The sequence below is a fragment of the Salvelinus sp. IW2-2015 genome, linkage group LG11 (assembly GCF_002910315.2).
Source record: "Salvelinus sp. IW2-2015 linkage group LG11, ASM291031v2, whole genome shotgun sequence".
In the NCBI taxonomy this organism is placed as follows: domain Eukaryota; kingdom Metazoa; phylum Chordata; class Actinopteri; order Salmoniformes; family Salmonidae; genus Salvelinus; species Salvelinus sp. IW2-2015.
The window spans coordinates 12,516,381-12,532,868 of record NC_036851.1 but is presented as its reverse complement, the minus strand read 5'-3'; the positions used below and the strand labels follow the sequence as shown (position 1 = coordinate 12,532,868).

Sequence of the window (16,488 nt, the reverse complement as noted above, 5' to 3'; positions counted from 1 at the left end):
ACAGTTTGACCCAAGTTAAACAATTTAAAGGCAATGCTACCAAATGCTAATTGAGTGTATGTAAACTTCTGACCCACTGGGAATGTGATGAAAGAAATAAAAGCTTAAATAAATCATTCTCTCTACTATTATTCTGACACATTCTTAAAATAAAGTGGTGATCCTAACTGTCCTAAGACAGGACTTTTTACTAGGATTAAATGTCAGGAATTGTGAAAAATTTAGTTTAAATGTATTTGGCGAAAGTGTATGTAAAAATAAAATTTACATCTGTGTTTGCTTTGCAATTATGGTGTAATTATGGTGTATTGTGTGTAGATTGATGAGGGAAAAAATTACTATTTTATACATTTTAGAATAAGACTTTTAAGTAAAAAAATGTGGAAAGCAGGCATTGTAAGTTGCATGGACTCACTCTGTGTGCGATAATGGTGTTTAACATGATTTTTGAATTTTTGAACTATTTTTATTAGTATTATTTTTATTGGACCATCAAAACATCCGGGCTGAAGCTAATGATGCAACTGTGTGTGACATTATTCTCATATTGAGGCTTGGGATCCCTCAGTAAACAATGAGTCACAGGGGGATTTAGCCTGAGGCAGAGCTTAAGGCTGTTTACCACCCTCAAATGTGTATACGTACAGCACAAGGCAAGGCTCACAGGGATTTCCATCATGACTATTCATCTCCAGCTAAATATACACTACATTGCCAAAAGTTTGTGGACAGCCCTTCAAATGAGTGGATTCAGATATTTCAGCCACAACTGTTGCTGATGGGTGTATGAAATCGAGCACACAGCCATGAAATCTCAATAGACAAACTTTGTCAGTAGAATGGCCTATACTGAAGAGCTCAATGACTTTCAACGTGACAGTCATAGGATGCCATCTTTCCAACAAGTCAGTTCATCAAATTTCTCTCCTGCTAGAGCTGCACGGTCAACTGTAAGTTCTGTTATTGTGAAGTGGAAACGTCTACGAGCAGCAACTGCCCAGCCACAAAGTGGTAGGCCACACAAACTCACAGAATGGGACCGCCGAGTGCTGATGCTCGTAGCGCGTAAAAATCATCTGTCCTCAGTTGCAACACTCACTACCAAGTTCCGAACTGCCTCTAGAAGCAATGTCAGCACAATAACTGTTCGTTGGGAGCTTCATGAAACACATTGGGTTTGACGGATTCCAGGAGAACGCTACCTGCCCCAATGCATAGTGCCAACTGTAAAGTTTGGTGGAGGAGGAATAATAGTCTGGGGCTGTTTTTCATGGTTTCATGGACTCTGGGCCCCTTAGTCCCAGTGAACGGAAATCTTAACGCTACAGCATACAATGACATTATAGACGATTCTGTGCTTCCAACTTTGTGGCAACAGTTTTGGGGAAGGCCGTTTCCTGTTTCACCTGTTTGTAGCATTAAGATTTCCCTTCACTGGAACTAAGGGGCCTAGCCCGAACCATGAAAAACAGCCCCAGACCATTGTTCCTCCTCCACCAAATGAGATGTTCGAAGAGCAGGTGTACTTCTCACTACTTTCCTTTCTGACCAATGTTTACTTTTTGATAAGTTAGATGTTAGATGTGCAGCACAGTTGCAGCACACCTGAGATTGTTCAATTTGACCCAAAGTTAGTCTTTCTTTTCTTTTGATTTCTCAAATGTGTATGCTCTGTTTTCTTGCTCTGCACAAACATGTTGTTTTTGTTTGTTTTGTCTTGCACACTATCAAAGATTTGTCGGGCCACAATCCAGCAGGGAGTATTACATAATGCCTATTATTTTTCAGACATGGAAAACTTCAAGACCCACAGAAGAAGCTCCGTGTCAGTTCGCGAGGGACAGGGGGTGGTTCTGCTGTGTGGTCCCCCATCTCACTCTGGAGGTAAGAAACCAACCACAGACTCTTTATAGTGATAACTGAGCCATACTTTGTCACCTGCTTGTCAGGCTCTCTCTCTCTACTGAACACATTGAAACTTTTCTAACAGCTTAAGATATGTCCGAAGCTGAGGCATCAGAAATGGAGAGTGGAGTTTCCAGACAGACATCTCCTCTCTGCTGCTCTCGGCTCCTGGAGCTGCTTATCTTCCTCTTGCTCATGTTCCTAAGACCGTCAGCAAGTGTTAGCTTGCCAAACTGTCCTCGGGAGACAAAGGTGTTTGTGTGCCACTAGCCTATAGCTCACCAACACCCTCTTTACCGGCATCTGTGGGGAGCCAAGGCCAAGTGATCTCCAACAGATCGTTCCCGGTATCCAATAGATTGCACAAACATTATCATCCTCTGCTAACCATGGGGTGTAAAGCCATTCTCCTCTGTAGAGAGTTTAGCTTCCTCTCCCTACCAGCCTTGGAGTCCTACCTCTCTTTCATAGGAGGTACTTTGTGTTGAGATTCATTTATATTACCACCTGTCAGGCCTCCTCGCGCTTTCTGTACCTTCCATCGTCCTCTGTAGCTTAGTTGGTAGAGTATGGCCCTTGCAAACGTCAGGATAGTGGGTTTGATTCCTGGGAACATCCCTACATAAAATGTATACATGCATGACTGTAAGTGACTTTGGATTAAAGCGACTGCTAAATGGCATATAATATATTATTTTCCCATATCAGTTTGATTACTTTTATTAATTAAAAGAACAGCATGTGTTTTAACATCTTATTTATTGTGTTGACAGTGTTGCTCAATTAAAGCTAGAATCTGCAGTTGAAACAATAACAAAGCCCATCCCCGCCTTTGTTTTAGTAAAAAGCTGAAGGATGGACATGGAGAAATGTAATCACTTTCCATATCATAGACTGAGCTGATGCAAGGACTGGCCATCCATTATATCAAAATTATAGTTTTAACCATGTTTTTTGGCTATACAGTGTTTGTTTACATTTACGTTGTTTACAAACATTGGAGTAAAACAAGCTTATACAATATTTTGGGTTCTGATGGGTTATGACAGTTAAACTAAGCTCACGAGGCATTTGTAAGTTATATTCCTCAAGAATCAATGGGTATGTCATTCATTTATATCATTCATTTATAAGTCCAAAAATTGATTTTGCAACTGCAGATTCTAGCTTTAAAAGTGCTTCATATCCACGGAATGTTCAAATTACTATGGGTTGTCTTAGTTTCTTTCTCGCAAGAACTGTTAATCCATCAGAACTGAGGACTATCATTTTCAGTTCTGCTGAATATTCTCACATGATGAAATAGAATCATTAATTACTTTTCAAAAGAAAGTTGAATTTCTGTGTTTTTTTAACGAGGCAGGTCAGTTAAGAACGAAGTCTTATTTTCAATGACAGCCTAGGAACAGTGGGTTAACTGCCTTGTTCAGGGGCAGAACAACAGATTTGTACCTTGTCAGCTCGGGGAATTGAACTTGCAACCTTTCATTTACTAGTCCAACACTTGAACCACTAGGCTACCCTGCCACCACATTGTGAAACATACTTGCTTATATTGTATTTTCTATTTTAGCTCACACTTCTGTTCATAAATTCTTAACAAGTTAAAAGAGCAAAAGGAATTGCTTGAGTTATCACCACTTCTTAGAAACTGACAAATTCTCAGAAGAGAAGAGGATAAGTTTGTATTCCCTAGACTTGAAAAGGGTGTCTTGTTCCTTATTCAGAAGATCTCTGCATGAGAGATGAATGGTGAAGGCTAAACTTTATACACAGTTTCAACCCACAGTAATATGCTGTGGCTGATGAAGAATGAACATTGTATTGCTATTGAATATAATTATTTAATATATATATACAGTGGGGAGAACAAGTATTTGATACACTGCCGATTTTGCAGGTTTTCCTACTTACAAAGCATGTAGAGGTCTGTAATTTTTATCATAGGTACACTTCAACTATGAGAGACGGAATCTAAAACAAAAATCCAGAAAATCACATTGTATGATTTTTAAGTAATTAATTTGCATTTTATTGCATGACATAAGTATTTGATACATCAGAAAAGCAGAACTTAATATTTGGTACAGAAACCTTTGTTTGCAATTACAGAAAGATCATACGTTTCCTGTAGTTCTTTGACTAGGTTTGCACACACTGCAGCAGGGATTTTGGCCACTCCTCCCTACAGATCTTCTCCGATCCTTCAGGTTTCGGGGCTGTCGCTGGGCAATACGGACTTTCAGCTCCATCCAAATATTTTCTATTGGGTTCAGGTTGGAGACTGCTAGGCCACTCCAGGACCTTGAGAATGCTTCTTACGGAGCCACTCTTAGTTGCCATGGCTGTGTTCTTCGTGTCGTTGTCATGCTGGAAGACCCAGCCACGACCCATCTTCAATGCTCTTATACTGAGGGAAGAGGGTTGTTTGGCCAAAGATCTCGCGATACATGGCCCCATCCATCCTCCCCTCAATACGGTGCAGTCGTCCTGTCCCCTTTGCAGAAAAGCATCCCCAAAGAATGATGTTTTCCACCTCCATGCTTCACGTTGGGATGGTGTTCTTGGGGTTGTACTCATACTTCTTCCTCCTCCAAACACGGCGAGTGGAGTTAGACCAAAAAGCTTATTTTTGTCTCATCAGACCACATGACCTTCTCCCATTCCTCTCTGGATCATCCAGATGGTCATTGGCAAACTTCAGACAGGCCTGGACATGCACTGGCTTAAGCAGGGGGACCTTGCGTGCGCTGCAGGATTTTAATCCATGACGGCGTAGTGTGTTACTAATGGTTTTCTTGAGACTGTGGTCCCAGCTCTCTTCAGGTCATTGACCAGATCCTGCCGTGTAGTTCTGGGCCTGACTCACCTTCCTCATGATCATTGATGCCCCACGAGGTGAAATCTTGCATGGAGCCCAAGACCGAGGGTGATTGACCGTCATCTTGAACTTCTTCCATTTTATATAATTGCGCCAACAGTTGTTTCCTTCTCACCAAGCTGCTTGCCTATTGTCCTGTAGCCCATCCCAGCCTTGTGCAGGTCTACAATTTTATCCCTGATGTCCTTACACAGCTCTCTGGTCTTGGCCATTGTGGAGAGGTTGGAATCTGTTTGATTGTGTGTGGACAGGTGTCTTTTATACAGGTAACGAGTTCAAACAGGTGCAGTTAATACAGGTAATGAGTGGAGAACAGGAGGGCTTCTTAAAGAAAAACTAACAGGTCTGTGAGAGCCGGAATTCTTACTGGTTGGTAGGTGATCAAATACTTATGTCATGCAATAAAATGCAAATTAATTATTTAAAAATCATACAATGTGATTTTCTGGATTTTGTTTTAGATTCCGTCTCTCACAGTTGAAGTGTACCTATGATGAAAATTACAGACCTCTACATGCTTTGTAAGTAGGAAAACCTGCAAAATCGGCAGTGTATCAAATACTTGTTCTCCCCACTGTATATACACTACCGGTCAAACGTTTTAGAACACCTACACCTTCAAGGGTTTTCTTTATTCTTACTATTTTCTACATTGTAGAATAATAGTGAACACATCAAAACTGTGAAATAACACATATGGTAACCAAAATCATATAGTAACCAAAAAATGTATTTTATAATTTGAGATTCTTCAAATAGCCACCCACCCTTTGCCATCCTCTGCAGCAGAGGTAACTCTGGTCTTCCATTCCTGTGGCGGTCCTCATGAGAGCCAGTTTCATCATAGCGCTTGATGGTTTTTACAATTGCACTTGAAGACACTTTCAAAGTTCTTGACATTTTCCGCATTGACTGACCTTCATGTCTTAAAGTAATGATGGACTGTCGTTTCTCTTTGCTTATTAGAGCTGTTCTTGCCATAATATGGACTTGGTCTTTTTCCAAATAGGGGCTATCTTCTGTATACCCCCCTACCCCCCTTACAACTGATTGACTCAAACGCATTAAGAAGAAAGAAATTCCACAAATTAATTTTTAACAAGGTACACCTGTTAATTGACTACCTCATGAAGCTGGTTGAGAGAATGCCAAGAGTGTGCAAAGCTGTCATCAAGGCAAAGAGTGGCTACTTTGAAGAATCTTTTTGATTTTGTTTAACACTTTTTTGGTTACTACATGATTCCATAAGTGTTATTTTATAGTTTTGATGTCTTCACTATTATTCTACAATGTAGAAAATAGTCAAAATAAAGAAAAACCCTTGAATGAGTAGGTGTGTCCAAACTTTTGACTGGTATTGTATATATATTGCATGAGGAAATTTTGTACACGTTCAATATTTCTGAATTATCTGAACTGAATGTGCAGCCGAGATGGCAAAGCTTGAGTACCAAATGTTTTCTTGTTATTTATGTATTTGAATATTTCTGAGAGAGAAACTGGTAGAAATCTAAACAATTCCCTTCCAGCCAGGAAAAATGTTTTTCAGTTCTGAGTTATGTCACTTTAGCATACGGGCGGCAGCTTTGTGTGAGGAAGAGCTTATCTCCTATAGCAAACAGTTTCCTCAAAGTCTCTAAGTCTCTTCGTCCTACAGCTCTTATAGCTTCAGTAGGACGCTGTTATAGCAATGAGTTACGGTAACACATTCGAATGACGGTGCTTTTTCTCATGCTATGATTATACGCATTAACTGTTACTTTAGGCACACACCTGGAAAAATAGGGTATCCACGTATTTCTAATCATATTTGTGCTATCATTTAGGCTGTCACCTCCTTTGCCTGTTGGCACATTCTGTCTTGTTTTGGCAGATGGATCAGATGTGATTGCTCCCATATCTTTCAAGAGTGATTAAATGCAACACCTGCTTTGCCTCGCTCACTCAAACCTCTCTCACAGATGTCATAAATTCACCTACTACCCCTGCAGGGTAGTACAGTAAGTGGAGGGATCAGTGATAAACAAGGGCTGTAGCAATTTGTAGTTTGTAGCCTGTTGGGATTGTTCCTAACGAAAGCTTGGCAGGCGCCATGGCCAATTACAATTTCAGATGTGCATATTTCATATTTTGGTGCCAATGCTAAAACAAAGGTGCAGAAAACTGACTGGAAAAAGTTAGTATTCAACACTTTCCACTTACCTTCATCATAGTCCTCCATCTAGAAATAAAGGCATTGTGTCACGCCTGCTCCCGCTCTTCCTCCCCCTGGCGCTCGAGGGCACCAGGATCCCCAGCATTACGCACTCAAGCCACCACCAGTACGCACACCTGCCTTCCCCCTGTCACGCGCATCAGCGATCATTGGACTTACGTGGACTCAATTACTTGTGTCATTACCTTCTCTATATCTGTCTGTTCCCAAGCTCTGTTCCCTGCTTCGGGATTAATTGTCTCATGTCCGTGTAACCCGTGTTCCGACGCTGTTCCTGTCTTGTTTCCTTGTCTGTTCCCGAATAAATGTCTGACTCCCCGTACCTGCTTCTCCTGTCCGGCGTCGGCCCTTACACATTGTTAATAGTATCCTGATCTATCCTCATATTTTCATTGTTGATCATTTCATATATAATGTATTCAGCGGAGGGCTGGTCGCTGGCTCGAAGACCCTGTTTGGGGATGACATCTCCACTTTAGTTTGTATTTTAATAAACCCATTACTTCTTGTGTAAGAAAGGAGAGAACATTTCAAACACATCAGACATGTTAATACATATAACAAAGGCCACCTCGAGGCTGGTGACTCACTTCCGATGCATGGTACCGTGTCAGCCTGTCAATTAAGTGTTTCTCTTTGAGTTACATGTCTTCCTAGTAATGAGAAGTGGAACATCATTTTAATTCTCACAATGTTGTTTCAGAAAGAATGAAGAAAGGAGATATTTCTTCTCAAAGACCAAGGTTAATTTGAAATATTTTCCCATAGAATGTTACTCTACTTCCTGTTGGAGGAATTCTATTGATGGAATGTTTCTTCATAGAAAGTAGGTTTCGATTTTTTGTTCCTACACGGTTTTCCACAGAAGTCCTTGAAGAGCAGATGAAATTCATTTCAAAGTTAGAGTCTGATAAGTCAAATGCTAAGAACATAACAAAATAGTATACCTCAGAGTGTATATCCCTGTACTGGCGCAGTCGGTCATTGGGAGTATCTTCCCGGAGTCCTTCCCACTCAGCTGATGCGTTGTTTGAACAGGAATACTTTGTACTTCAAAGTTGCATTATGTTGCTGTCTTTCTAGTATAATAATAATAGGAGATGCACAAATGGTCCTTACAGTATATTTAACAGCTGACTACATGAATTTACATCAGACTGAGTGTAGTAGCTCAGGAATAAACGAAATGGAGATTGTGGAAGGCCTCCATAGTATACAGTCAGGTCCAAAATTATTGGTACCCTTGATAAAGATAAGCCCAAAATATTGTAGCAAATAAATATTACAAATACTGAGCTATATTCTATACCAAAAATGTTTTTTAATTATATTCTTTCTATCGCTGCAAATGTGCATGACCAAAGAGCTCTATTTTCGTGTCATCCAACAAATGTAAGAACGAAAGAAAGATGCATATGCAGAAAGTAATCTCATACCTACTGTAAAATATGGTGGTGGATCATTGATGTTATGGTGCTATTTTGCTTCCACTGGTCTTGGGGCCCTTGTTAAGGGCGACGGCATCATGAACTTTACCCAGTACCAGGATGTTTGCCTCTGCCAAGAGGCTGAAACTTGGCCGCAAGTGGCTCTTCCAGACATAAGCACTGATGATGGAGATCAAGGATCTGGATGGATTCTGTATGGAGGAATGGTCTAAGAACTCATAAAAGATTTTAGAAAATGGCTCAGTGCCATTGTCCTCACAAGATGAGGTGTTGAAAGGTATTGAAAAAAAAGATTACTTGTTAAATAAAATCTCTTTCACTGAGCAATTGTATTAGTATAAAAAATTATATAATTTTCCCATTCATTTGAGCATGCAATAGAGTTCAGTATTTGTATTATTTATTTTATAGTCTTTTTTGCTCATCTTTGTCAAGGGTGCCAATAATTCTGGACCTGACTGCATACAGTATGTACCCAAGCCATGAGTGCATACTGTAGTGACGCCTCACAAGTGTGATGTGATGGGTTGGGAAGCATTTACATCGTAAGTCACTCGTTTGACACGATGAGGGATGTCTCTCTTAGCATGTCTTCAAGATGGTGACAACCTATGACAAGCGATGCTGACAACAATCTGCCATATTGCCACACTATATCTCATGAAGCTAGTAGCTCAATCAAATCCTGCATGTGGGTGGTGCAGTATTCATATTCATTACCCTATGTAGGTGGGCAAGGCCATGGGTTCCAGCCTTGAGTACCAGTGTATCCCCAGGGCTCCACTGGGCCTCTGCCTGAGTGGCTGTCAGGGGGCCCACAATGTATAACAGACAGCTGTCTACAAGCTCCCTGTGCAGCAGAGTGCATGCATAGTGAGCTCAAATATGCAGATTGAGCTGTATGATCTACTGGCAAGGGAGTGTGTGTGTGTGCGTGCCTGTGTGCGTGCGACTGAGTTAGAGAGGGAGCGAGAGCGAGAGAAAGAAAGAAAGAGACAGAGAGAGATTTCCTTCTATTCTATTCCTAGCTAGGGACACAGGGGTGTGAGTTCACATTGCCTTACACCTGATGGGTTAGCGGCACATATCAGCAGAATGTTTACTAAAAGGCATTTACAGGTCATCTGTGACTCCGTATTTCAGAAGGGGTTTGCTGTCAGGGTTTATGTATAATCTGATTAGTGGATGACACATTTTATAATCTCCATAAATAAACTCCTGAGTTGATAACTCAGAAATACTGTATTGAGAGACATTTTACACTCCGGCTACTGCCAGAGGAAGAATCCACACAGAATGTAATTTGCCGAACCCATTTGCAACAGCACGCACGGCACATCTTCCTACCATATTAAAGACACACACACACACACACACACACACACACACACACACACACACACACACACACACACACACACACACACACACACACACACACACACACACACACACACACACACACACACACACACACACACACACACACACACACACACACACACACACACACACACACACACACACACACACACACACACACACACAGTGAGATGCATGTGTTTCCTAAGGGGATATACTGTGCTAGTGTTATTGACCCGTTTCCCATATTAGTATCAAGTACAAGGTAGAGGCTTTTATACAGACATATATACACTACTAGACATGTTAAAATAATTATACTCCATTATCGTACAGAGACAGTGTTCACTCTCTTGATAAAACAACTTTGCAGGTAACTGAGTAATAATCATACTCAAACCCTGTGATTTATTTTAATGTAGTTATTAATCATATAGAGAGCTAACAATTCCTGAGTTCCTGAGTTATTTAAGCATTTAACATCCCATCATGTTTAGGCTCATGTATGAATATGCTGGGAGGGCCATTATTTTGACCATTATTTTGGCTACCATGGCTATGCCCCCATAGGATGACAATGCCCCCATCCACAGGACACAAGGGGCCACTGAATGGTTTGATAAGCATGAAAACGATGTAAACCATATGCCATGGCCGTCTCAGTCACCAGATCTGAATACTTTGGGAGATTCTGGAGCGGCGCATGAGACAGTGATTTCCACCACCATCAACAGAACACCAAATTATGGAAATTCTCGCTGAAGAATGGTGTCACATCCTTCCAATAGTGTCCCAACACCCTATTAAGACACTTTATGTTGTTGTTCCGTTTATTTTGGCAGTTACCTGTACTTTAACTTGTAGTGTAATGTTTCATTTTCTTACAAGATGGTTCATTTGGTGGGGGGGGGACATGTACCCATAGAAGGATCAGTGTACATACAGTAGGCAACTGTAGGAACACAAACATACAATCTCGAGGGAAACTTGAATGACATTTAAGCTTCTCAGAGTGTGGAGTAAATAACATTGAGTTGTTGTTGTTGTCGTTATATTTGATGTGTGTGTGTTGTGAGGGGAGTGTAATTGCAGGTGCCTTTCCTGCTATGCTATCTAGTTGGCTGTGTGTAAGCACTTAGTTCCTTTCTGCTGGACACCAGCCACACGTCCTCTCCCCAGGCTCCCGTGCCCCAGTACATAAACACAAATCCCTCAATGCCAGTGGGAATTTCATTCCTCGAGGAATACACTGCATGTCAGCTGCTCTGCAAGGAGAAAATAACAATCCTGGAAAACAACACTCTGTTGTTCTGTTCTGTGCTCAACAGCAAGCTTGGGTAGCAGAGAACCAGCTTTGACTTGGCATGGAATACAGTGTTGTTGCTAACCATTACGATGACAACACTTCAGCTTTCAGTGTTGCAAGGAATTAAAGCTGCAATATGTAACTTTTTGGGCGAGCTGACCAAATTAACATAGAAATGCAAGTTATAGATCTGTCATTCCCATTAAAAGCAAGTTTAAGAAGCGGTATATCTGTTCTATGTGTGTAATTTCTATGCTTCCCATTCTTACGTTTTGCTTTTTGTTTTACTTTCGGTTTTGTACACCAGCTTCAAACAACTGAAAATACAATATTTTTGCTTATGAAAAATATATTTCACATCGGTTTAGATGGTACAATGATTCTCTACACTATACTTGCTTGTTTTGTCACAAACTGAAATTAGGCAAACTATTAGAATTTGAGCAACCAGGAAATGGCGGAGCCATTTCTGCAAAGTGCACCTTTAAACTCAACTGCATTGTGTTGTGTTCCTTCTCATATTCAATACTTTTGGCTTTTGCATGTTAAATTCTCAACATCATTATTCAAAGGTATAGCAATATTGCCTAAGTGAAATTGCAGCTGCTTGTTTGCTTTTAATATTGCTTGCTGTAATGGTCACACTCTTTGATAAGCTAAGAGATTGATGTAGAGTTGGCTGTCTGGCTGTGTGGTTATGGTACAATCCAATCAATAGATGGATGTTTCCTTTACTCCCAGGAAAGATTGCATTGATATACTGTCTTCTTTCTCAAATGTGCTTTGAACACAAATCCCTTTCATTTACAGTATATTGATTGACCTCAGGTGTATATGATAAAAGGATATGGTGCCGCCATTAAAAAAGTTTTTTCTGTCGTGCCTTGACCTGCAGTAATACCGGTCTGTCATGGCATATAAACCATTGTCGAGGCACCATCTGAATTCAGGTTGACGTTTATTGTCATGAATCTTGCTCTGGAGGCCAACACACTATCACAGCTTATTGTGAAATAGACACCAATTACTTATTTGAAATTCATGACAGGCACACAAAATAGTGCAACATTACACGATTTTCATCACAACGCATTTCGCATGTCTTACACAATCTTCTTCCCTCAATACGTATTTGTGTACGTTACACAAATTCCAATTTGTTTGGGTTGCTAGACGTTCACGTTATATGCCCACCCATCCATCCATCCATCCTCCCCAACCAACATCCCTCCTATTGTTTCTGCCTTAAGTAACCTACTGTCTTTATCTGTGATTGAAATTCACTGTATACTGTTGGATTCGGGATAAACTCTGAACGTTGAGATATTAAATAAATGATTGATCAGAAGCATAGAATATGAGGAGTGAAAGAGATTGGGTTTTATGTTGGAAGTTAATGCTTTTCTGTAGAAAGACAGATGGCTTTGAAATGTGTTGGGTGGACGGGAGGAGATCACAGGATTGCTATAGGGGAGCGGATGGACATATGTGGATTAGGCGAAGGAGGGGTTGAGGTCAGGAGGTCAGGTCAGATCCCCTGAAGGGAGTAATAAGGGTTTATTAACCTATTACCCTCTTCCTGTGGAACCATAAGATGTACGGATTGGAGAGAAGGAGGAGTGTCTAAAGTGGGGTATATATACTTGTGATGGTGAGAAAGTAAAAAAAAAATCTGAATACAGCTTTGTCGACCCTTTGGGAAGAATTAAACTTGGTTAAGCTTCTCTAGTGTCCGTGAGTTATTTACTCTGAAAAATAAGAACCTAACAATACAAAATGGTGTACTGCGCATGAAAATATTAACTTATTCGTGTGACTGTCTCGAATTTCCAATAAACAATTTGTTTCTATTTCAAACTAATCTGTGATACTGGATTGTGGATGCAGAATTGACTGCTAGATGGGCCAGCTGTGAAGTCAAAAATGGCTATATCATAAAAATGTATGAAAACAAACATTTGCTTTTTGGTGTTCATTTAAGGTTAAGGTTAGGCATTAGGGTAAGTTATGTGGTTAAGGTTAGGGTTAGGTTTGTATGACTTTGTGGCTGTGCCAGCAAGTGACCACTCTGCAGAGCTTCCTCCAGGGCAAGATTCCTGACAATAAATGCCGACTTGCCATCTGAATCAGTGTTCTCAAACAGGTTAAGTGAGACACAATATTAATCATGTGTTCTGTAACTCAACGTCTTAAAGGGCTCTTTGCAATTCTTGTGCTGTTTATGTTATTGGAGTGCATTGCTTTCACTTATTGCTTTTCAGTGTGGCCCGTAAAGTGTTCCATTCAATTTTGTGGTGTACAGTAGCAACCTAGAAGTGGGTGAGGGAGGAACACATTGGACTCTTTATGTCTCCAATCTACCTATTGAACATTAATACATGTGCCCTCGGATTTGGCCGGTTTATTTGCAGTAGAGTATTGGAAAAGCTTTGATTAATTGTAAGCTCTCTATGTGATTAATAACTACATTAAAATGAATCACAGGGTGTGTGTATGGTTTTACAAGAATATTAGTCAGATCTAAATCTGTCTCCGCTATGCTCCTTATCTACTGTTGTCACCATGTCTAGATCTACATGAACTTTGCTCGTACACTCAGGCCCGTCTAGTCCAGGACATGACGAGATGGGCAGCCAATGACCAGACTGATCTTATCGACCCACACCTTCCGATTACTAACGTATTTGCTAATCAGTGATCCTATCATTTCAAATATATATGTGATATTTTGCAGAATTGGTATGCTTTTATGTCAAATACTTTTTTTAAAGTGATTTTTACCTCGGAAGCATTGTAAGGCATGTCACATTTCATTTTTTTATCATGTGGTATGGATTAAAGAGGTCATTAAAATGAACATGATTATTGCCAGTTTTGTGAAGTTATGACAATGATATTTTGACATAGGCTGTTCTTTTTTTCCGAAGGCCAATGTCCGCATGCAGAGCCTACCTGCTCCTCCTAGTCAGCAGAAGAGAGACAGGCAGGGAGATGGGGCTGGGTGCAGATCAGGGATGACACAGACTGCCAGGCCAGATACAAGCGCAGACAGAGCAAGGAGCTGCCTCCCCTCCGCTGATGCACTTCCTATTTTGACAGGCCAATGTTCTAGCATTGGGAACGTGCTGGGAATGTGTGGTCATTATAACAGAATACACCCAGATTTGAAGTAGACACAGTCGTGTGCACATGCTATTTTAAACATGGTCGAAATCGTCTTTTAACGATGAGGTAATAATACTCTCTGTTTTCTGAATGTGTTGCTAGCGTTTCCAGAAATCTACCGTGGAGAGTCATATAGCTATCTTGGGCTCCTTATATTCACCTCGGGTCAGAGGAGCTAGAGAGGCTAAAAGGCTGTCACTTACGCTCTCTCAGAGCACACTACATTAGTGTGCTGCCTGTGTGACTTAGCCTTGGTCTTTGTATTACTCAATTACTGTTTTTAGTCCTGGACCTAATGCGTCTGACCTCCATTTTATAATGGAGAGAGAACTTTTAGGGGCACTCCAGACTGAAATCACTTGTGCACATCCACTTAGAATAGGGTTGCTTTTATTGTGTATCCTCTGTTCTTTTTGCCCCAAGACCCCGGGATTTGAGAACATGGAGCATGTGCACTCTGTCAAGTCATGTAAAGGAACAGAATGTGGGGAGGAAGAGGATTCTCGGAGCCTGGAGCAAACTTGGGAGCACTGCACTTTCAAACACAATTGGAATGGCATTACTTTCAGGGGGTGTTTTTCACAGAGGCTGTGGGATGGAATTCTATGTTTTCATCAGAGAGGAGAGGCAGTATTTTGGAGGAGGCCCTAGTTATATTAACAGTGTGCCCTGATTGGGCACACAAGTTTTAGGGTGAAGCTGTTATTTTGTGTGCAATTTTGCCTTATTTTGATGCTCACCAGACTATTGGACCTGCTAGGACCTCGTCTCAGTGAAACTAAAGTAATATTTCAGAGAAACAAAGAAATTCGTTTTGTGACCCCTCTATGGGTTTGTCCAACAGCTGCACACATGTCACGGTACATTACTTCTTCCTTACGTCTAGGGACTATATTAAACTTTGAACACGACTATTAGATACCTTTTGTTTTAAGTTTGTTTATCGCCAGGAAGCTGCTGCCTGTGTTTGTAGCACAGCAATAATAAATGCATAGTGTTGTCAGAGTAAACTTTACATGTATATTAATAGCAGACAATCAGACATCTGTGTCATTATTAATATTCATTGAAAGCATGACACTGATAATGCATGATGAAGATACAAATACAACCCCCCCCCCCCCCCCCACTCAGAATGAACACGCCAATATTAACACTGATGTAACTCATAACTCAGAAGGATCTAACCAACTGATATGCCCTTATTATAAACCTTAACAACCGCATTGTATTGATAGATGGCTTGTTTTGTCTGTTGATGCAGGCCTATGCTGCACATGTTGTTCCCCCTTGTCATAATTATTCCCCATGTTCAGATGAATATTTATTGTTTTTATAGCAAGCTGACTCTGCAGGGGGATCCCAGAGGGCTCTGCCACTGGGTTAAGTGTAGGAGGAACTGAGGCTAGGAGGCCTGCTGTCCTGCAGCGTGTAGATATTAATCACGTTGGTTACTTTGAACAAAGCCAAGAGGCTGGTAGGGCTTTAATTGTTGTCTCAGAACACTGACACTATTAGACACGTAAAGGAATGCTTGTGTAAGCATTTCCAATCATTTGTCATTAAAGTCTATTTATATTCTGTCATGCCCATTGAAGGGAATAATTACACTGTTGGACTAGTGCTTTGATGATAAATAAACAATATTATTTGTATTTCTGTCATGGGGATTTTTTTGTGTTTTGGGGAAAAATGTAGAGATGCACAATTATGTCATAAAATATTTTCCATGGTGATTGGATGTGCTATTGTGTTTGGTAAAGTTTGCTTGGGCTAATGGAGTGAGTCAATACATTGACTAACTCATTTGACCAAATATGTTATACAATATGTAAAACAAAGCCTTTAAATCTTACTTTCAGTCATACAGTATGGTATTTTCTCTGAGTGTGACAGAAATACAGTGTATGCTGAATCTGTAGTGGAAACCTAGGAGACAGCGGTGTCATCTTAAATTATGGCAGATTTACCTTTGGAGAATGTCTTAGTGTCTCCGTCTTCCTACATCATTTCAACATTTTCACAAATCATTTACGATATACTTGCTGGTTTCTCTGTTTTTGTGGATCTCCTTATTTCATGGTGACTTCTCCGAAGCATTGTGCCACCCTAACAATCTAGACACACACCGCACTATATTTTGTCAGCATCTGATAAGCCTCTTGGGGGACTCCTCAAAGTGGAAACTCCTCTCTACTCAAATGTA

General features: G+C 40.6%; 1 protein-coding gene across 3 annotated transcripts in view; it reads left to right on the top strand.

Annotated features, from left to right (window-relative positions):
* cntn4 (contactin 4) overlaps nucleotides 1-16,488 on the top strand; it is a 178,035-nt gene that overhangs the window by 72,259 nt on the left and 89,288 nt on the right. For all 3 annotated transcript variants that reach the window (XM_023996149.1, XM_023996147.1, XM_023996148.2), the window contains exon 5: nucleotides 1,789-1,884. In XM_023996149.1, the coding sequence (XP_023851917.1) occupies nucleotides 1,789-1,884 (96 nt within the window). The remainder of the gene's footprint in view (nucleotides 1-1,788; nucleotides 1,885-16,488) is intronic.